At 40.0% G+C, this 23696-nt stretch overlaps 1 protein-coding gene across 21 annotated transcripts in view; it reads left to right on the top strand.

Moving 5' to 3' along the window:
- Positions 1–23696, top strand: part of ROBO2 (roundabout guidance receptor 2) — a 1381148-nt gene that overhangs the window by 1264904 nt on the left and 92548 nt on the right. For all 21 annotated transcript variants that reach the window (XM_073617042.1, XM_073617045.1, XM_073617032.1 and 18 more), the window contains 3 exons: positions 5405–5571; positions 10032–10153; positions 22613–22844. In XM_073617042.1, the coding sequence (XP_073473143.1) occupies positions 5405–5571; positions 10032–10153; positions 22613–22844 (521 nt within the window). The remainder of the gene's footprint in view (positions 1–5404; positions 5572–10031; positions 10154–22612; positions 22845–23696) is intronic.

The following is a 23696-nucleotide window of genomic DNA, read 5'->3' as shown; positions in this document are numbered from 1 at the left end:
TCAAGAGCAGGGCCCTCCTAATCCTATTGTATTGAATTGTATTGTAATAGTACAGTCTCCCTTTACGTTTTAAAGCACTGTGCAGACTGTTGGGGCTATATAAATCCTGAATAATAATAATATTACATTTGCTGTAGTAACTATGATAGGCAGGGCTGTCTTTAATATTGATTGGACCCTGGGCAAAAAAATTATTGCCCCCCCCCCATGCAATTTAACTCTCCACCTGCTCTGAAGCATACAATAAATAGCAGCTAGACTTAAAATCAGTTTACTGTATCAAATCAGGCAGCAATTGCAATTGGTTGCCAGTGGTTACAGCATATCACTACTGCTTACTGACTGGTTGCTAGAGGTTACAGCACATATTACAGCTCACTGATTAGTTACTAGAGGTCACAGCAAATGATTTCTGCTTGTTATTTGTTTGCTAGAGATTACTGTACAGTAATACTGCTCACTGATTGGTTGCTAGAGGTTACAGCACATCATCTCCTCACTGCAGGACATGATCTACATATGAATGCCGCTTTTATTTACATATCAATGCCGCCGGCTGCAGCTATTTACTTATGAATGCCGCCGCTATTTACATATGAATTCTGGTTATTTACAAGTAAACACAGCTTCTGCAGGTGAGTCATCTGTACACAACAACAGGGCAGAGCTGGACAGCATTTAAAGTACCAGCACTTCACCCTGAGATATCGGGACACAGCACAGGACTAAACATTCAAGGGACAAGGGAATTTAAACTGGGATAGTTGGCAAGTATGAGGCAGCTGCTTTGGGCCCCACAACAATGACAGGGCCCAGGGCAGCTGCCCCTTTTGCCCTGCCTTAAAGACAGCCCTGATGATAGGCAGCTAAATGTGATCACCAATTAACTACTGTTGTCAGTCATCGCTGAAACCGAAAAATGATCTAATTAATACAGTTATTTTGATTGATTTGCTAAAGGCAAATGCTATTTACTCTGCAAGGAAAGTTGCCGTTTGTAAGGGAATTTATCTCAGAACTTAGTGAATGTGGAGAGGTTTCACTTTGTAAAGTATAACCAATCACTTACAAGGAAAATAAAAAAGCAGTACTGTATGTTTGCTTGCATCTGATTGGAATTGTCCCCAGAGCTTCACCCCATTCACTAAACTCTGGGACACATTTCCTTGCAAAGTGAAAAGCCTATTTGCACTTAGTAATAGAATAGGTTTGTATCAGAATAGTGTAAATACCCTTTTTTTTTTTTAAAGACCAATATGTAGGTATGTAGGAGAGACATTTTTACCATTAGTATAAGAATGGTATTTTAACACTAGCAGTCCTGTTAGTGGCCCCAATTTTCCAGCAATAAAATTGTTAAGAAAGCAGATGGAACTCTCCTGCAGCATTGCTCTTTTACTGGTCAAGCCAACAGGACTTTGCTTTGTCACTGCTCACTCTCTGAGCAAGATTCTGCAGTGCTCGAGCCAACTAGGGAGTGATGCTGCGGGAGCAGATGAATGTCCTGAGGATTAACTGCCAGTGATAGGATCACTAATGTTTTATGGTTCTAAGTGTGATTAGGCTGTGGAATATTCTACCACATGGTGTGCCTTCTTATATTAAAGGATAGTATAGGAATGTTTAGACCCTGGGCATTAATCCGAGTACTTTTGTGAGGTCAGTGAGTTTTTCTTTAACATCATGAGGCAAAGTTTGTCACATACCTAGCTGTCACTGAGTTGACTAGAAAGCCTCCTTTATGCTTTTTGTCCTATACCCCATGAAGTTGGCGACATGGTGTAGCAGAACAAGTGCGGTATGGGTGCCTATGGTGGGGGTTCAGAAGCAGCAGGCGATCTGAAGACAGTCTGAATATTGAAGAAATGCTAAAGATTCTTCGACTTCATCTAGTTCAGAAGACTGGTATGCCGGTTAGCTACTGAAACCCACAGGTGCAGGAAGCGGAGACATAATCAGGATGAGCAGAGGTCAGCCAGGCAGCAGACATATCAATTTGGAAAGTAGTAGCAAGGCCAGAGTTCAAGCCAAGGTCAGTATAAGGCTACAAAGGTCTTGAAATTGCACGCAGAAGGCAAACTCAGGACATAAACCAAGATCAGCAGTGGAAGATCTGGCTATAGTAAAGTCAAGAGGCTGGGTCAAACACAGAAGAACACGGGTCAGGTTGAGTCATAGGAGCTGATGACCACTCAGTAACTGTGAGTAAGTTGGGCTGTACTTGAACTGGTTCCTTCCTGTGCTATAGCCAAAAGATGGCAACAGCGCGGCTCTTCAGTTCTGGGAGGACATCCATGGACGTCTTTCCACATGCGCGCCTTCTGCGTGCCCCCTGGGGAATGCATCGGGTGTGCTTTGTGACTGCTACCTTTGGACACAGCTGATCACAGATTGTAGTAAAGGACCAATCACAGCGGCCCTTTACCATGTGACCAGCTGTGTCCAATCACAGCTGGTCACATGTAAACAGACTGGTTATCAGCATTCCTTTCCTCACAGGCTGTCTCTGTGTGAGGAAAGGAGAGCCGATAACTGACAAGTCTGACAGGGCACAGTGAGTACATTGTTTACACTGATAATCAGGGCATTGATCATCAGTGCAGCCCCATCAGTGCCAGTCACTGCCTATCAGTGCAGCTTATCAGTTCCCATCAGCGCTGCCTCGTCAGTGCCTCCGTATCAGTGTCCATCAGTGCAGCCTATCAGTGCTGCCTCATTAGTGCAGCCTAAACAGTGTCCATCAGTGCACTTCAGTGCAGCCTCATTAGCGTACATCAGTTAAGAAGAAAATGTACTTATTTGCAAAATTTTATAGCAGAAACTAAGAAAAACTTTTTTTTCAAAATTTTCGGTCTTTTTTTGTTTGTTTGTTTGTAAAAAAATTAAAAAAATTCAGAGGTGATTAAATACTGCCAAAAGAAGTCACTGTCTCAAAAAAATCAGAAAAATTTAATTTGGGTACATTGTTGCATTACCGTGTAATTGTCATTCAAAGTGCAACAGTACTGAAATCTGATAATTGGCCTGGGCAGGAAGGGGGTGAAAATGCCCAGTATTGAAGTGGTTAAATAGGGCATTTGGTGCCAAAGCCAGTGCCAGACATGCATGTTCATTCACACTAATGTACACATGTTTGAGCATGGGAACAAACACACACAAATGAGATGCCAGACTGGCAGGACCTGGCCAGTGACTGTGTGAGTAGAGGTATTTTTGTTTTGATATTATTATTTTTTTTGGAGTGTCACTTAGCGCTGTGATCAACCAGGCAATAAAGTGACTTTTTGTTTGTTGAAGCTCTTCTCCTGGTCAGGTAGTTGCTGTAGTAATCCATCTTCTTCTTATTATGGTAATGGTTATTTAATACTTCCGTAACCACAGAGCGTCTCCGTGACATTCTGACAGATGCTTCATTCTTGGATACATATACTGTTAACTTAGGAGGACAGTACACGCACTGCTGCCTGTATGCAATAGACATTAGCAATTTAGCATGAATCAACAGTAGATCGAGACTTCTTAATGATTCTCCTGATAGGTGTGCATGTAAAACTATTTTGATTTCAGTATTTCCTCCTTAATGCCACTTGTAATACATATGTTTTAAAGAAATAATGAAATATCATTTTTATATTTAGACATTGCAGACCATTTTTTGTAAGTGTAAGATAGATAAATAGACCCAATACCATAGGAGGCCCAGTACTGTTACCCCACTGATATAGGGACTGGTGTGTGTATATAGATATATATAGATATCTATATATATAGATCTATATATAGATCTATATCTATATATAGATATATAGATATATATAGATCTATATATAGATCTATATATAGATCTATATATATACAGACACCCCCTGGCCAATTGATAGTCTTCATCTTAAATCATTTCTGCTGACCTGCTGATCATCTTATGTTTACAATTAGAGAATGTGCGAGATGAAGGGATAGCCTTGTTTAGTTTGGTACTTGAAGGCTATACTGAAATGTTAACTCTGCTGTTTTCCTTCTCTGTTCTAAAATCTTACTTTGTGCTGACTGTGCCTGTGCAATTAGTCATATAAGACTTGTATATAAACATCTAGAGATGCTCCTGTTCACTTCTATAGAGGCTTATTGGGTCAGTGGTGAAGAAAATACCAACCTGGAGACTGAGAGAGTCATGATTAAGATAAATAAACACATGGGAGGGGAGTTCTAAAAGTTAGGGTGCTAGGGAGGACTACATAGGTTTTTATTGTGTCACCTTGTTCTATATAGTGGCCCTAAATACAAGCCTTTGCCATTAGATCCAATGTACCATCTGAGTACAGAATATTATGTTGGAACACAGCTGGTACATAAGTGATAGCGCTGAGTAGTAGTTATACTTGGTTTCCTGGTATCTGTCGCATGTACTGTATGTCCTCTGCAGTGTAATCCTCAAACGTTAAAGTGCATGTATAGCCAAAGCTTGTTTTTTGTTTTTTATATTATATATATATATAGATATAGATATCTATATCTATATATATAGATCTATAGATATAAATCTATATATCTATAGAAATATATCTATAGATATCTATATATATACTTTATTATTTTTTATTTATTTTTTTTGCGTGGGGAAGATTTAGACCCTCAATCACATATTCATTGCTACCTGTGTCCCTTATGGGGAAATGTATGCTCTCTTTGGTCCTGAAGACTATTTTCACCAAGACAGAAAATAGTGGGAAATTCAACATATTAGAGCTGTCATCAAAACAGAGTAAATGGGGAATAATGTTCCAGTAAAGCTGTTCAATTGGGATATTACTAACTTTGTAGAGATTTCCTATCACTTTTTGTTGCATTCCTGAACACTAGATGAAGGAAAATCTCTCCAAAGGGACACAAACAGTAAAAAAAGAAAAATCCTGACAAGTTTGTTTAAACCATGGCCTACTCTACCTTCAAATAAAACAGAAAGACTTTCAGTTTTATATATTGTAATTATGTCCTTGTGCAAGCAAATATTGTTTCACCCAAGGACATTGAGGTAGAATTACAGTGGCCACAAGTGGAGGTATTACCTATTGTAGTTAATCAGAGGCATGAATGTGCTGCTCAAAAGAAGTGGAGTGTGTTTGTGTTTGCCCATAGTAATCCTTCCAATTCTACCCAGAGCAGATTACAATATGATAGAGATAACATGAGTAGCCTGTCTGTGCAGGTCTTTATTTTACTTTCTGCCATATGAATAAAGTGAAGTGATGTGTACATCAGTTGGCTCTTGCTGACTGTATCACCCACAGAGTTTCCTTGTTCCTGTTCATATGTCTTCATCTCTACATCACATGCTTCAGTATCTGTAATGCCCATAAATTTTCTAACACTGATTAAAGGTTTCTGATATTTTTATTTTCTGCAGCCAATCTGTCAGCAATAGTTGGCAGACAGTGGCAAATCATGTGAAGACCACGCTGTATACGGTGAAAGGCCTGAGACCCAACACAATATATCTTTTCATGGTGAGAGCAATCAATGCTGAAGGCCTAAGTGATCCCAGCCCGATGTCAGACCCAGTGCGAACACAAGGTAATGTGGCTTAATGTGTTGTCATAGTATATTAGACTGGCAGTTACATTAGTCAATTCCAGAAAACATTAGATCGGTTGACTTAGGAACTCCATATGTCAACAGATGACCTATGACAACCAGCAAGATTTGAAAAGGTACGTGGGGACAGAATAATAGCAAACTGGGGGGAAAAGTAAAAAAAATGGAAACTAAGATATATACAGTATATTCAAAAAATAAAGAACACAAAGCAAATATGATCAGTATGTAGATGTAGATATCCAGCTCCCTTGTTCCTCCTGTGGAAGTAGATCTGTGATCTAGGAAACACTCTGAGGATTTCATACCTGCCTCTCTCAGTGATTTCCAGTATGATCAAGAGTGTTGATCAGGGATATATAATTACTTGGTAGTTGTTACAATGTAAACTTACCATATTATGGCTAAAAATAGCGCCTGCAAACCGCCCCTAAACAGCCTCCACTGTTTGTTCAGTGTGAGAGCCCGAGGGCTTTCACACTGAATCGGTGCGCTGGCAGGAGAAGAAAAAATCTCCTGTCAGCCGCATCTTTGGAGCGGTGAAGGATCGGTGTATTCACCGCTCCTAAACCGCTCCTGCCCATTGAAATCAATGGGACAGCGCGGCTATACCGCGGTAATACCGCAGCTATAGCCGCGCTATACGAGGGGTTTTAACCCTTTTTCGGCCGCCAGCGGGGGGTAAAACCGCACCGCTATCGGCCGAATACCGCGGTAAAACAGCGCTAAAAATAGCGCTGTTTTACCGCCGACGCCCCCTACCGCCCCAGTGTGAAAGGGGCCTTACACACTTATGTATATTCTTATTATATTAACATCTGTTTAAAAAAAGTGATACATTTTTTTAAAGTCTTTTTAAAGTGTTGTACATTTTAAAGTCCTACTTTTTTATTTAATTTGATTATGATTTAATATCATAGGACCTACGTAGGGCTATGTACCTTTTATCCATACAACCTCATTAATTAATATAAATATGATAGGTGGAAAATATTATAAAAGTAGTACTTCTAAGGAACTCATGGAAGAGCATTAGAAAAATCATTTGAGCGGAGCTTGACAAAGGAGTAACATACGGACACACATATATATCAGCCTCCTATAAAGCTCAGCATGTGTGCAAAATCTCCAAGGCAACAGATGCATTGACACTTTTTCCAGGTTAATAAATAAAATTAACTTAATTTGCCTAAATGGCAAATGCAGTGGTTTGCTAATGATACTAGAGGGTCGTTCCGGAAAATGAGAACATTGGCTGATAAGTGTACAAAGGATGCACTTGTCAATAAAGCTAACGTGACCATTGATTGAATCTATATCATGAAGTTATGAGGTATAGATTGAATTTTAAATGTATTCCATTTCCCTCTCATTCCCTTGTCTTAAGGATACTGTTTGTATCCAATCACATTATTGATGCTTTGGTTGTTTCTTGATCTCTACTGTGTTTAACATGGCTTGTGCCCTTCCAATCAACAGAACATAGGTATTAGCGGTGTTACTTGTACAGTATATTTTAATCATGAGTCATATGGCATAAAATAGAGTATGGTTAAAGTAAGAGAGAATAAATAAAATGAAAGTGTGTAAAACAATGTAGGAAATGGTTAAGACCATTGTCATTTTTTTTCTTGCTGTCTCTGTCCTGTCAGGGAGATGTCCCTTCATTTCCTGTCCCAGAGACACGCAGGATGTAAAAAGAAATTTCTTTTTTAAAAGAAGGGAAATGCCCTTCTAGAGAGTTGTCACTTGACATGATTTCTGCATTGGAAGATATACAGTACCTTCACTTATGTTTCTGTGACAGCCCAAAAACTTTGTGTTTCCCATCACTTTCTGTACTGGAGACAGTTGTCACCAGGGGTCAAGGGGTGGGCACAGCGGCTGAATGTGACACTGCAGCTGCTGGAGCAGAGACCAGAAGGTCCAGCATTGGAGTACTGGAAGTATATCGATAGCTATGCTTATGGTGTAAATTAAAGAGATAAGGCTGGGCATAGATGATACGATTTTCTTTCCTACCACCGCGAGTGGAAGGAAAGAAATTGCTCGATTCCCCTATCAGCACAGTCAATGTTGATAGGGAAATGCCCCCCCCCCCCCGCCGTGCTATTGTAAAATGCCAGCTGGGGTTGCATTGAGCATTCCTGCCCAGAAGAATACAATTGTTACTTCCAGCAGCTGTAGCCGCTGGCATTAACCATGTGTAGAAAAATTTTACATGCTGGTTGTACAATCAATTGATTTGGGTAAATCACATACATGGATCGAAATTCAGTCAGTCCCTGCTAAACCCACTGAAACTCAATCCACATATAGCCAGCTTAAGTGGCATGCACTTCATCAGACTTAACCTCTAGTAATCTATACATTTTTTTGAAATGGCACAATTCCTTGAGTTCAACTTTACACTTATTAGTGTAAGCCATGATAAAGGAAGCTTATCAATATTTTACATAGTTCCTTTCTGTCATAGAGCCACTTTACATTAAACTTCTGGTAATTTTTAAAGAATACCTAACCTTTTTTCCATTCAGTGTTCAATATTCAATTTACAACCTACATTAAACCCAAACAAGCCTTCCTGATGTATTGCTTTATTGCCAGGCTGCATATATAGCATCCATTCTGATCTTCTTTTCCTCTTTATTTAACTGGTAGTGCTGCAGTAAGGCCGCGTACACATGGGCGGACTTTTCGACTGGACTGGTCCGACAGACTTTCCAGCGGACTTTTGACGGACTTCCGACGGACTTCCGATGGACTTTTTAACGAACGGACTTGCCTACACATGATCACACCAAAGTCCCACGGATTCGTACATGATGATGTACACCGGACTAAAATAAGGAAGTTGATAGCCAGTAGCCAATAGCTGCCCTAGCGTCGGTTTTTGTCTGTCGGACTAGCATACAGACGAGCGGATTTCTGGGTCCGGCGGAGTTACGAGATTTGAAGCATGTTCCAAATCTAAAGTCAGATTTGCGACTGGAAAAGTCTGCTGAAGATCCGGTGAAGCCCACAAACGATCGGATTTTTCACCGGATTTGGTCCGTCGGCGTCCGTCGGACAAGTCTGGTCGAAAAGTCAGACCATGTGTACGCTGCATAAGGGTTAAAAACCCCATGCTGGAAGAGTCTGGAGAGTCAGACTGCAGTTCTCTCACACAAAGCAGTGGTCCAGCTCTCCTGCGATCCAACATCTAGGTAGCCAGGGTGCTGTTGATTGGCACACTGTTCGAGAAGGGGAACAAGGGGTTATGTTGCAACACAGGACAGTCAGGCTGTTGCTTTGTGTAAGAGAGAATCTGTCTGACTCTACAGACTCCTGCAGCATGGGGTATTTCAGAGGAAACTATAACTGAGCTTTACATAGCAGATACCTTATAGTGTTGATCACCCTAATGTATGTCACTCCTTATCTTCAGTAGAATACCATGATATCCCTAAAACAAGGGATAAAGTAACTACCTTTAGGATCACTTGACTTAGCCCACCTCTAAAGTCTGTCTGTGGTTAAAAAGTTGACATAATTCCAATTGAAGGTGACCATAATTGCAAGACGTAGAGAAGAAAAGTAGAAAAAGGACAAACAATAATACTACTGAAAACTTTGAATGTTGTATGTTATTTTTTGTCTTTTACTGAAAAGCTGGAATTACTCTTTAAACAGGTGCATCCTAAGTTTCATTTCTTTGCCAAGGAGAGAACCATTCAAGGAAGACTTAAGATTGTGTTATTATTAATCAGAATAGCTCTACACTTACAGCCAATACACCTGCACTCAGTTTCTCAGGTACTTGTATCAGTGAAGAGTCTCTTCTACCGTCAAGTTTCTTAATTATGAAAAATTACTAAATCATGACCTAATTCTTGTCTCTATTAGCAGAGATACCATGACTTGATTAAAAGTGTTAATCAGTGATGGTGGAGGATAGTTTAAATGAAGAAGTTAAAGAAGAAACAGAGAGTTGGCTGTCTTAGTTTAGTTAACATTTGTTATCATCTGTCAGTAGATGGAAGGATGCAGATTGGCACCCTTATATGATACATACTGCATTTCTGCAAAACCAATATTGTGCCCAACAGGCTAAGTACATACTGGCATTTTTTCATCTTGGGTTGTAAATGCTAGTCTGAAAAGCATACCACTCAAAGGTGAGTTTTACTAGGCATTATGTAAGCATTTAGTAAGTACCAGCCATGTTGGCTCTTGGCACCTACAAAATGCTTGTTGAAGTTACCACCAACAAAAGGGTGCTTGTTAGATGCTTTGCAAATAGTTGCTGGCCCTGCCTGATATTATTCAGGCTGGCACATACAAACTAGGATCAGGAAATGTCAGTGTGTCCTTAGTCTAAATTACACTTTTGTCCTATGTTTGAATATGTATGTATTATAATATATTTTAACATTCTGTCATTACATTTTCTCTGTTAGATATAAGCCCAACTGTTCAAGGAGTGGACCATCGGCAGGTTCAGAAGGAGCTGGGAGATGTGATTGTTCGGTTGCATAATCCTGTGGTTCTTTCACCTACCACAATTCAAGTCTCTTGGGCGGTAAGACCAATTAACTAGTTATGTTAAAACCCCATCTGACCCTAACTGCCCTGAATTTTGGCATCGGGTTAGTTGTCAGAGGATCTTGGTGGATTTCTGGAACAGCACAATCTCTAAATACATCCTTGGACCTGTCTTCATATCAATACAATTTTAAAACAGACCTGGTTGTGGGAAGTGGCCTGAAATACAGTGTGTCACGATTTTTAGTTTTGGCATGTTGAGAAATACAGCTTGTACTTCCAGCCAACAATGTTTTGCATGTTTTAAAAAATGTATTCCACCTCAGATATAGGGACAGTTATGTAGGGTGAGCTTTTAAGAGAGCCATGTTTTGCCAAAATTAGGTAGTTAGTAAAAAGAAACCAACACTTTGGCAAATTCTGGAATTTAGTAACCAGCTGAAAAACTGTTTGTAGATTAGCTAATGAGGTTGATTTACTAAAACTGGAGAGTGCAGAATCTGGTGCAGCTCTGCACTGAAACCAAACAGCTTCCGTTTTTTTTTTTTTGTCAAAGCTTAATTGAAGTTAAAAGCTGACTGGCTACCATGCACAGCTGCACCAGATTTTGCACTCCCCAGTTTTAGGAAATCAACCCCAATATGTGGATACCATTTGCTAATAATCTGCTGGATAGCATACAGCATAGAAACTGTAAAGATATTGTAAAAATACTTCATATGCTGTCAAAGAGTTAAAGCACACACAGTTTGTTAATACATTGCAAAGAAAATGTGTTAGTGATTTGATTTTGACACATTCAGTACACGTAGTATAACAGGGTTGAAAACTTAGCACATTGAATATCTAAAAAACTAAAAATAACATAAGCTTTGCACACTGTTTGGATACTGCTTAGAATTTATAGTATATATAATGCACAGAGACTAAACGCTCTAGCTATATGTAAGGACTAGAAGAACAAGAAAGTCTTTGGGAAAGTAGTGGGGCAGTGCTAGAAAGTTAAGTAAGTAGGACTGTGGCCTTGCATTGTTAGCTTCTTATGTCCAGTTCCCAGTGTTCTGCTTGAATTTTTGTGGCTTTGTGCTCTGCCCAAGTTTGTATGGGTTTTCTCTAGGTACTATAGTTTATTTTTACACTACAAGGAAAAATCAATGACTTACAGTCCTGTATTTACAGACCTTGCCCTTTTTAACAAGCTGGATTCCTGGTTGACCATTCTGCTTCAGCAGTTTGCAACACTGACAGAAAGCAAGTATGCAGATGAGGATATCTAACTTGGTCTGCATACTAGTCTTCGTCAGTGACTGGGAAAGCATTAAAGTCAAAGGTTCTGCATAATGAACAAGCAACTAACATTTTTAGAAGGAGGTCTTCAATATGGCAGATCCTGTATTTTTGTCATGATGGGTTTACATTAATTGACCTCTAACCTAGGTGATCATAGTTTGTCTGTAATACGTTTTCTTATGTTAAGAACATTAGATTGTATGCTGATTGGAGGCCAGTTTTGAATTGACTGGTTCCTACCGCATGCAGAATGTACTTATATAATATTTTAGAGCTATATAAGTGAAGGAAGTTGTAAAAAAAAAGCTCAGATCAAGAGAAACAACCAAAGTAGTATGACATCTTATATGGATGTTGCCAAGCAGACATACTGTATGTTGGAGCTGCTGCAAGAATGTCCAACATTGTGGAAGACAAAGAACATGCTAGAAAGATTATATATTCCTTCTGGCTTGGGAGATGCCAAGAACGATATAAACCTGTGGTCTGGCAAGAACATGGTTAGGATAACATCCTTAGCCAGTGACTACAACCAAGACCATGAAATGTAGCTAAGCTGAAATGATCAACCTTGCAACCTTTCTGATGACATCCGTAGGCAGTGCCTACAACCAAGACCATGAAATAGAAATAAGCTGAAATGATCAACCTTGCAATCTTTACAGAACTGGTCAATGTGGCCCATCTATTCAGCTGGGATATTCAATATACAGGCATGGATGTATAATGTTCAAATTCTAACAGTATGTCTTGTATTATCAGAAAAAAAATAGTGGGTGTTTAGTGAGCACAGTTTCATTTGTAATGTCATGTTTCTGAAAATCTTTTTTGTATGTGCATAAAACAATTAATTGATGGGAGGCAAATATGGATGTAAACAGTTTTGTCTGATTTACAGCCTTCCTTTATCTAAAAACAGCTGTTTAATGTCCCTCCTAAAACACAGCTTGTTTTTCTTAGTATTAACAGGCCATTATTGTGAGTTACATCCATATTTGCACATACATTTACTTAACGTAAAGACAGCAAAGTTTATTAAATGGTCTGCTAATGTCAAACTGACATATGTTTCACAAAGCTTAACAGTGACACATTTCTCCGAATTCTGTTTGCACAGCTTGCAGACATTCTCATGTGTGTCTAAAACAAATGTTGATGCTTAGAGTGATAGTTTGCTCCAAACATTGTATAGTACAGTATCTAAATGCAATTAAAAGGCATCAATCAGATAAAAAGAGAATATTAAAGTGGTTCTAAAGGCAGAAGGTTTTTCATCTTAATGCATTCTATGCATTAAGATAAAAATCCTTCTGTGTGCAGCAGCCCCCCTCAGTCCCCCTAATACTTACCTGAGCCCCATCTTGATCCAGCGATGTTGCACAAGAGACCTTGCTGTTCGGGACTCTCCCTCCTGATTGGATGAGACACACAGCGGGCGCCATTGGCTCCCGATGCTGTCAATCAAAGTCAGTTTGCTAATGAGAAGAGAGAGAGGTGGGGCCGAGCCGTGGCTCCGTGTCTGAATGCACACATAGAACAGCGGCTTGGATGCCCCCATAGCAAGCTGCTTGCTATGGGGGCACGCATAAGGAGGGAGGGGCCAGAAGTGACGGCGAGAAGAGGAGGATCCGGGCTGCTCTGTGCAAAACCAACTGCACAGAGCAGGTAAGTATAATATGTTTGTTATTTTTAAACAAACAAAAAAAAAAAACAAGACTTTAGTATCCTTTTAAGCTAAGAGAAATAAAAAAAATGTGAGTGTTATTTTCTCATACAGTTTATTATCTATTTATAGGAGCTTTCATGTTCCTGCAATAGCTTCTTCCTTCAGACCCCCGATGTCTGTTTGTGCCCTCATATCATGTGCACATAAGCATTGGCTTGAGGGGGAGTGCATAGAGCAGTATTGAAGAAGTAAGAGGGGGTTAGTTCCAATCCATATAACTATTCAATATCATTTTTTCTTTCTTTTTCATCACTGACCGCATTTTAAATGTTTCTTTCCTTTTCTTTGCCCCCCTCCACCCAGTGGAGGCACATTTAGAACTTGTGTATGAGTACCCTGTGTATGTATAACAACATGGTTGTTATCCTGTCTGACATGCCAGCTTGTGGTTAAGCAACCTTCATCCCCATCTTCCTCCGTGAGGGTTGAAGGCCCATGCTGCTGAGGGTAGTAGGGGAATGGGGGCTCTAGTCAAAACATTTGTCTTTCTTGGGTCTTGGTGGTAGGTGGCACTGAGACAGAAAGTGAAGGAAAATTACTTTAAAACAGCAATAAAAATTAGATATCTGCTTTCCTGATCTTAAAGTGGTTGCAAACTCTTACATATACCCAGTGAAGTGATTGGCCTCAGGTGAATTTCTAAAGCTTGTTTGAACTTTCTGTTACAAGGGGCAGAGAGTTGAAATTACAATTTGCAGAGCTCAGTGAGGAGAGCTCTGAGAGTTGATTGGAGGGAAGGGTCACACCCCCTTCACACAGCACACAGGAACAGAGCTGCAGCTGCCAATCAACCGGAACTCCCTCCACTGTCACCTTTTTTTCTCCTGGTGTCAGGAAAACATTTCAGAAGTGTATCAGGCTGATAGCAGAGGAATGAGGCAGCAGACAAAAATGACACTTAGTGCTCTTAAATGAGACACGTCCACACATTAGAGGGATATGCTTTGTTTGTATTTCATGTTTGAGGTTTACAACCACTTTAACCTACTGTTGAAAAACTAAAGAAAACAATGTTGGGCTAGAATAGGGCCGTGACTTAACATGGTACAGTTACATAGAGATGTGATAGGTTGTTCACTTATCAAGTTCTGCTGACTTCCATCATCCAATCATGTTCAAGCAAAAATATTGTTTTCTTTCCCATTTTCCTACCACTTGATGTTCTTTTCAGTGAATTTTTACCAAATTTACTAAACTAAGGGAAAATTCCCTTGCAAAGTGAAATTTCCTTTGAAAAGTGAACAGCCTATTTGTCTTTAGTAATTAAGCCCCTTTGTTAACTCCTTCCCACCCAACCCCATCATACCTTTAGGCTGGGTTCACATTGATGTAAATTGGATGCGGGTTTCCCCACATCCAACCCACATGACAGGAGACTGTGACCGGCTCTCAATAGAGCCAGTTCACACAGCTTTGTGGTGGCCGTGAAGCGCACTGGAAAAGGGTGTGGTGCGTCTTTGGCTACGTTTCAGGTCTGAAATCAGGCAAAAATTTGGACATGATTCACATGTAGAATGGAGAACAGGGACACAATGGAACCCTGCTGTGCCCCACGGGCGCAGCTAGAGTGCACCCAGCCTTAACTGGATCTTTACGCCCAGGGGACGGGAAGGACTGCCCCTATTATGTGACCACTGTGGTTGGCTGCCATAGTAGTCAACAGGATCGGGAGCTGTTCCCACCAGCTCACGATAAGTACTGGAGAACAGCAGCTGTCTATGACAGATCAGTCACAGTGCTGGCAGTACGCAGTGAGCATCACAGAAACCTTAGCCGTCCATGGATACTTCTGTGTGGAATTTGGATATTAAAGCCCACCCTCTTTGCCCCCACACATATGTAATACATGAGTGGCAAGAGGTTAAATATTTATGTGCAGAGATCAGTTTGTATTTTAAAAGGGTTTATGAAACCCAACAAGAACTTATACCGGGTTGTTTTCTAAGCACAATACAACTACCAATATTTTATAACACATGTGCCTTGAAGGAGATATAGGATGTATTACACACCAGGGATCCATTTATTTTTCCTATCTGCAGCCTCTGAAGACATATACCTTGGTCCCTCAAAATAAGATTTCCTAAAGCTGAAAAATCACTCATGATTCAGCAATCTGATTTATTGCTGGTGTGTGAGAGATAACAGTGAAGCATTACTACTGCTTAACGCAAGGAAATGACAAAGAAGCCAGGAGCCAGCCATTATTATTCTGTGTCTAGAATTCCAGTGTACTGTATCAATAAAGGTAATCAACTAGGTTATATAGAGGGTTAGATAAAGCGATACATGCATTATTTACTACGGAAATACATAAACCAAGCAGTCTGAAGGCAGAAAACTATATTAAATTGAAAGCAATGAATGTAGAATAGCCTTCACGGGTATATGAAACATTAATCTTGAACAATTATTCAGGAATATTTTTCTTTTTCCAAATGGCATGACTTGTCCAGACAATTACATACATGTAGAGCAATGTAACTTTCTGTATGTTCTGACTCTTGTCAAGTCCCATATCTTGTTAATTTTTTCCATGTTAACCAGGTGAGTGCCATTGGCAGGTCTAAAGTAGGCTTGTGTTTGATACCTTCCATGCACAGTATACATTGCCCCTCAAGCTACCACTGTGTTGCTTTCCCTTTGCAATGAATGGAAAAACGCTAATGAGTCTCTGGTGGCTTGTTATTTCCCAGTCTAAATCCCAGGCTATGCTTATGACTTCATTATCCATGTGTAGGGGTATTATACATATAAAGAATGGGCTACACATTTTATCCTGAGATCAGAAATCCAGGGAGATACAGGCTGTGTCCTTTCTGTTCTTGATTCTCCAGAGTTTGATCATCACAGATGTTTCTGCTAGAGTGGGATCTGTATGGACTCATACATCGTATTCATGGTTTTTTTTGAGAGGCATGGCAAGCATTTAATGTAATCTTTCTTGAAGATACTACAGAAAGATGAAATGATATATTATGACACACTATCATCATATGGGTAGAGGATTGAGAACAGAGCGATTTCAAAATAATATACAGGTACTATAATGAACTGGTTCGATGTATGCAAGTCATGGGATTAAATGCAAACTGTTTTAGTTCCCTTATTTTATCTTGGAAACGTACAATCATTTATACCCAGTATACAAAGCCGTTTCACAACTGGGGATATAACACAGCCAGCAGTTTAGAATTCAATTGAAAAGGATAAGCATCGCTTCCATATTTTTGTGTTTGTGGTAAATGTAGAGTTTTGTAGAATAAAGTGCTTGTAAACCCTTACATATACCCAATCAAGTGAACAGCCTCAGATGATACACAGAGATAAAACTAATCCTCCTACATAGGTTTTACTTGTTTATCTGCAGTCTTCTCCTCTCTACACCCCTTCAAAAGTGCAGATCGTGTTAAAAAAACATTTCAGCTGTCAGGAGCACAGAGGAAGGGGCGGAGAGGCTGCAGTTAAACCATGTAAGAGCTGATTGGAGGGAAGGAACACCCCCTCTCCACACAAAGCAGAACTGTGTTCTGAATAGACAAGCTCCATTCTGCGCTCTCCCTCCCGACACAAATCTATCACATACTGTATGTCGCAAATGCACCGACTGCACAGCACCAAAAGTAGTGCATGTACTACGTTTTGAAATGTAAGGCAAAGCATTCCATGGTACTTTTGATCCAGTGTGGGTATCATTACATTTTCACTGACCCCCACAGATTTCATGAGCAGCGCGAATGAGTTGTGGTGCAGAAACCTGCAAGGGGAAGGCAGCTCTCCTGCACTGCATTTTAGTGTGAACGGGCCCTTAACCACTTCAGCTTTGGAAGGTTTTACCCCCTCACCCCCAGAACTGAAGAAATTAAACTTTGCTACATTGTAAAGTAGTGAGTGTACAGCTTGTAAAACAGTGTAAATTTGTTGCACCCTCAAAATAACTCATCATACAGCCATTAATGTCTAAACTGCTGGCAACAAAAGTGAGTACACCCCTAAGTGAAAACGTCCAAATTGGGCCCAGTTAGCCATTTTCCCTCCCCAGTGTCATTTGACTCATTAGTGTTACAAGGTCTCAGGTGTGAATGGGGAGCAGGTGTGTTAAATTTGTTGTTATCGCTCTCACTCTCTCATACTAGTCACTGGAAGTTCAACATGGCACCTCATGGCAAAGAACTCTCTGAGGATCTGAAAAAAAGAATTGTTGCTCCACATAAAGATGGCCTAGGCTATAAGAAGATTGCCAAGACCCTGAAACTGAGCTGCAGCACAGTGGCCAAAACCATATAGTTGTTTAACAAGACATGTTCCACTCAGAACAGGCCTCACCATGGTAGACCAATAAAGTTGAGTGCACTTGCTCAGCGTCATATCCAGAGGTTGTCTTTGGGAAATAGACGTATGAGTGCTGCCAGCATTGCTGCAGAGGTTGAAGGGGTGGGGGGGTCAGCCTGTCAGTGCTCAGACCATAGGCCGCACACTGCATCAAATTGGTCTGCATGGCTGTCATCCCAGAAGGAAGCCTCTTCTAAAGATGATGCACAAGAAAGCCTGCAAACAGTTGGCTGAAGACAATCAGACTAAGGACATGGATTACTGGAACTCCTGTCCTGTGGTCTGATGAGACCAAGATAAACGTATTTGGTTCAGATGGTGTCAAGCATGTGTGGCGGCAACCAGGTGAGGAGTACAAAGACAAGTGTGTCTTGTCTACAGTTAAGCATGGTAGTGGGAGTGTCATGGTCTGGGGCTGCATGAGTGCTGCCGGCACTAGAGAGCTACAGTTCATTGAGGGAACCATGAATGCCAACATGTACTGTGACATACTGAAACAGAGCATGACCCCCCTTAGGAGACTGAGCCGCAGGGTAGTATTCCAACATGATAACGACCCCAAACACACCTCCAAGATGGTCACTGCCTTGCTAAAGAAGCTGAGGGTAAAGGTGATGGACTGGCCAAGCATGTCTCAAGACCTAAACCCTATTGAGCATCTGTGGGGCATCCTCAAACAGAAGGTGGAGGAGCGCAAGGTCTCTAGCATCCACCAACTCCGTGATGTCATCATAGATAAGTGGAAAAGGACTCCGGTGGCAACCTGTGAAGCTCTGGTGAACTCCATGCCCAAGAGGGTTAGGGCAGTGCTTGAAAATAATGGTGGCTACACAAAATATTCACACTTTGGGCCCAATTTGGACATTTTCACTTACTCACATTTGTTGCCAGCAGTTTAGACATTAAAGTGTTACTAAACTCACAACAGTAAAATCAGTCTGTATATGCAGCATAGCATGCTTGTTATACTCACTGTGGAACTTACGGGGTTAATCCTCTGCATTGTGTAAAAAGGCTGTTTTATCCTGTATGCACAGATCCTCCCTTCCTGTATGTCTATCTGGGGAAAGCCAGCTAACACAGGCAGAGTAGCCAACCTGCACATGCTCAGTTTTTTCTTTTATGCTGGAGAGAATAATTACTTGTGGATCAGAGCTAGCCAGGTCACATGATATTGGCATCACACATGTGGGCGTGTATATAGGCTGCAGTGGAATCTCTACATCCCCAATATCTCAGCACTGGAGAAAGTGCGGTTTATCACTGACCGTGGTATACAGATCAGCCAAAAGGGTATATAGTGGCTATATTTTAATGTAAAAAGAAGAATTATAAGCTGTGGGCACTGGGGGGGGGGGGGCAGATGAACTATTTTCATATTACTGGGTTTAGTAACACTTTAATGGCAGTGTGTTGAGTTATTTTGAGGTGACAGCAAATGTACACTATTATACAAGCTTTACACTCACTACTTTACATTGTAGCAAAGTGTAATTTCTTCAGTGTTGTCACATGAAAAGATATAATAAAATATTTACAAAAATTTGAGGGGTGTACTAACTTTTGTGAAATGCTATATATATATATATATATATATATATATATATATATATATATACCCTTTTCCCCTTTTTTTATAAGTGATGATATGCCCTCTGTTCTCAGCTGTATAAGGAACTCAGAAAGCTAGAGGAGGAGAAACAGCAGTACACTGGTGTTCCCAGTGAATGGCTGTGCAGGGGGGTGGGCATGTCAGCACAAGTCTGATCATTGGAGGAGTGCAGGCTGAGACCAACCAGTGGTCAATATGTGCTTTTGTCCCTCTCTGGGGATCAGTTTTATGCTGTTTCACTCCTTTTCTGGCAATCCTGAGATTAGAATCCTCCTTCTCCTACACTTATCTCCATACGCCTAAATCATAAAGACAGAAAGCTGGACATAGTGCTTTACCTTTTAAAATAACTGGTTTATTAAACACTAAGTATAAAAAACCACTCACATTTTCCTGGTGCTTAGAGTGCACCAAACTGTAAAAAGCATTCAGTCCTCACCGTGCCGGTATAAGACAATCAGACAGTATTTCCACAGTATGCTTACAACATGCGCCTCAGTGTGATGACAAATTGATCCCTCCTCTATGTGTTACGCCACAGGGTCACATGGCTTCCTCAGGGAGATATCATCCAGAACACTGACCACGCTGAGCTCTCATGCCTAGTGTGGTCAATTTTTAATAGGAAAGCAGAGGGACTGGCAGGAGTACCAAGGATTTTAAACAAAGGAAGCAATACAAAGAGAACAGGATATTTTTATGCTACAAGCTACAACAGGCATATATCAGGAATATTAAATGTTGGGTTTACATATTTTTTTGGTGCAGTGGAAGACACTGGCAGAGATGTCTGGATCACAGACCTGGCTGTACAGAATTACAAATCCACGGAATCCAATCCAATCCCAATTACCTTTAGCTGCTTCTCTGGCATTTGGTCTGTTTGCACAAATTAATGTATATGTTCTTGGATCACCTAAAAATATCAAAGCTTCCTGTGTATTTCTAACCCATATAGCATAATATCTTGAAACACTGTTATTTTTCCTAAGATTTGTTTATTTCAAATACAAGTGGAATGTTAGTATCTTAGTTTTCAACTGCTTTTCTCTTGGTTCATTGCTTAATTGTAGAATAAAAATGCTGTTTTGGTGAAATCTGAACACACCATGCATCCTGCCTCTTACTTAAACAATTTCATGTTCGCTGTCAACAGAGTCAACACTCTGTATTAATTGTATTGACAGAAGCTGACAGGTTAAACAGCGCACAGCAGTTCTGCTGAAAACTGGATGTATGTAGACCACTGGAAAGTTAGGAAACAACTTTGTTACTGTGAAGTCAGATTACTAATTAAGGCAATTTGCATTACTTTAGTTGTCATTCAGTTTTTAAAAGGGCTTAGAAAAAAAGCCTCACCTAATACATGCAGGCTTATAGAAAAGACAGACTGGACATGTTCAAAATTTTAAACATATGGCTGTATAACATTACATTCTCTTTTAAAGTTTTAAATGCACTACAAAATGCCATTTGGTTTCAATCTCTTGAAGTAGTTGCTATTTTTAAAAGTGAAAACATAAGTGTCGTATATTATAATAAACTGCTAAATATGAGATTTTAAATGAAATTGCATCAATGTGTTTCCAGTTTGCACTTTATTGCCCCAAGTCATGAAAGTGTTTTCTATATTTTCTCCAGAGTAATATGTTCTGTAATGTTAGCGTTAGGAATAAATGATGAGCACAATGTGTAGCTCATTTTAAGGGGCAGTTACTATTTTTGTGGACAAAAAAGAAAAAGAGAAAATGAGTATAGAGACTTATGTTAAAATGGATGGTAGGCTATTACAGTGAAGCTGTCACTTTGCATTAGCATATCATATTAACATAAGACTGGTTCTAACAAGGAGACAACACAAGGTGCTTGCTTTAGCACAGCCTGCTCCATACACACTAAGCATCCTGCAGTTCTGCCACACACCCTGCAGTACATCAACCCAGTACTAGGTCCTTAGTAACTAATAGAAATATTAGGGGCCTTTAAGGGGATGACAGGGGGGCCTTCTCTGTTACCTGCTCTAGCTCTGATTGGTGGATTCTCCTGTTTAAAAGATAGTATGGCAGTGCATCTAAGTTGGCACAATTCAGTAAAGCCCTGATTAGTGAGAGATTGCCATTTTGAACTCTCTACAGAGTCTGTGGATGAGACATTGCTATGTAGTTTGTGCTTGAGTTTCCCCATCTTGAGGAGAAAATTGTATTGTTACCTTTGCTTCCCTGGGTTTTTTATGAGTATGCCTCCTTTGCAGGGGAGAACTGAGCAGGGGGGCCTTCACCCCCGGTCAGAAAAAAATAATATATGTTGGGCTGGTGGCCCTGATTAGAAATACTCACCCAGTGAAAACCTCAATTAGAATAGGATCCACACTCAGTATTACCCGATGTGTATCATGTAGCTATCTGCTGCCCATTCAAACCTGCGGTCTTCCAGCATTGATATTATTTGCGGCTCTGAGGTGTTATGGGACTGGATGTAAGGAGCTGCAAAGCAGGTTAATGTGGTAAGAATGAAAAACTGAAATGTGCTCATGTGTTAAAAGAATGAGAATGATAAGGCGTGTTTGTGGTGGCATGATATTTTATTTAGTATTTTATTTAAGTGAGTGCAAATTATTTTCACTGAACAACATTCAACTTGCTTAGCTCTTGCAATTCACCCCAAGTTAGTTGTTTCCTCCAAGGCCAAGAGTTTCCAGTCTTCCTCTGGATGTGTGGATGAAGTGAAACGGAAGAGTTGTTGGGCTGTTGCTATTGCCACTTTACTTTAACGTAAAGTTGCAAGTTGCAAAAATATGTGCAACTCTTAAAAAAATGTACTTTTTATGCATACTGTGTATATTTAATTATCTTTCGCACAAATTCCTACTTTATGGTAAGTAGGCATTTTTAAAATAGACTTGTTTTTGCCCCAAAACCTTGGATAGAAAACGTACTTCACTAGAATCCCCAAAGAGCCCATGCAAATACCCACTTTCTGAAAATTGGTACTTGCATGTGCTCAGACACAGACCCTGTTGTCATGTAATAGGTTGTTCCAACACAGAGTGCTACATTGTTGGATATACCCACACCTTGAAAGATGACTTTACAATGTTTTTTTTAAAGAGACTTGTTGTAATGTTGCAGCTATGTTCATGCACCTTTTGGTATCTTATGGTATCCACTATATGGAAGCTCTTCTAGTTTCAATAATTTGTGTTCACCTTTGGGTCATTAAAATATGTCTGTCCAAATATTGCTAGAAGAGCATATCCCTGTGCTGAAGTTTCTTAAGACCATCTCTGTATGCAAAAAGATATCAGTTTGAGAAAGGTGTCATTCCCTTACTTAGGGGTCACGTCTTAGTTGGGTGTAGCCAAGCTGCATCCATTCAGTTGAAATCACTGCATCTGAAATTGCATGAAACACAGCCAAAATTGTAAAGCTTTTTATTGGTGGCTTTGTTCACGGGTGCTTACCTTGCGACAGCTTCTCTTTCATCCTGTCATTGCAGTTTCATTATTCATAATGCTTTTTTCTTTTCTATCTGTGCAGGTTGATCGTCAATCGCAGTTCATACAAGGATATCGGGTGATATACAGGCAGACGTCAGGTCTGCAGAGTCCATCTGCGTGGCAGAACCTGGAAGTGAAGGTTCCAGCTGAGCGCAGCACTGTGATATCCAACCTGAAAAAGGGGATTACTTATGAGATTAAGGTTCGACCTTATTTCAATGAGTTTCAGGGAATGGATAGCGAGTCAAAGTCAGCTCGGACAACGGAGGAAGGTAAGAGAGCTCCATGAGCTGCATTAATTCTCCTTATTATAACTTCTTTTACAGAATTGGAAATTGACTGCTCTTCTTTTTTAATACATAAATGGTAAAATCTTTCTGCTGATTACCACAGAATTTACTAAAAGGATTATTGATTCCTGTAAAGGAATTAAACCACAACACTTTCCATCTAATATTATATTTACATTTACTGTGCAGCTGGTGCAAGTTATTGTGTTCTGTTACCAGGATTTTTCAAATAACGAGGTCCAGGGCCTTGTCCATACGCATCAATTTCATCATTTTCACCCTAGGAAAATTTCCTAGGGGAGTATATCAACGTTTTCTGCAGCTTCAAGGGACTAGCCATTTTTAGGAACATTGGCTAACCCTAGTCATTCCCAAACACTAAATGTTTAGCTGATATTGACAATGACAATTACATAAAATATGCTGTTGCTATAAGCTGATGAAATAAGAACCTGTCATTTTAGGAAGGTGTTGTTGCTTTACCTGAGACAACATCCAATGGTGTTTAAATATATATTAGCTGTTGTTATTAGTAACTCTTACATAAAATAAGTTTAGAAGGGAGCCTTGCTTAGGAGCTTTTTTTTGCAGCAACACAAGGGGTGGTCTTGACAGAAGTTATATAGAGCACAGTTGTCCCTAGAGGACCTTAAAACTCCCTGTTACCACAGTGTTTAAACAAATTAATGATATCTTTGGTATATTCAACAAATATTGTGTGATTATGTCATTGGGCCCTACAGTCTGAGAAAATCACGGTGCGAAGTGAGCTAATATTAATATTTTTGATAGATGTTGAGTAAGATTTGTTGATATTTACTGTGAACCCTGTTG

The sequence above is a fragment of the Aquarana catesbeiana genome, linkage group LG02, assembly GCF_042186555.1.
Source record: "Aquarana catesbeiana isolate 2022-GZ linkage group LG02, ASM4218655v1, whole genome shotgun sequence".
In the NCBI taxonomy this organism is placed as follows: Eukaryota; Metazoa; Chordata; class Amphibia; order Anura; family Ranidae; genus Aquarana; species Aquarana catesbeiana.
Note: the sequence above shows the minus strand (reverse complement) of the source record. Positions and strands in the feature narration are given on the sequence as shown.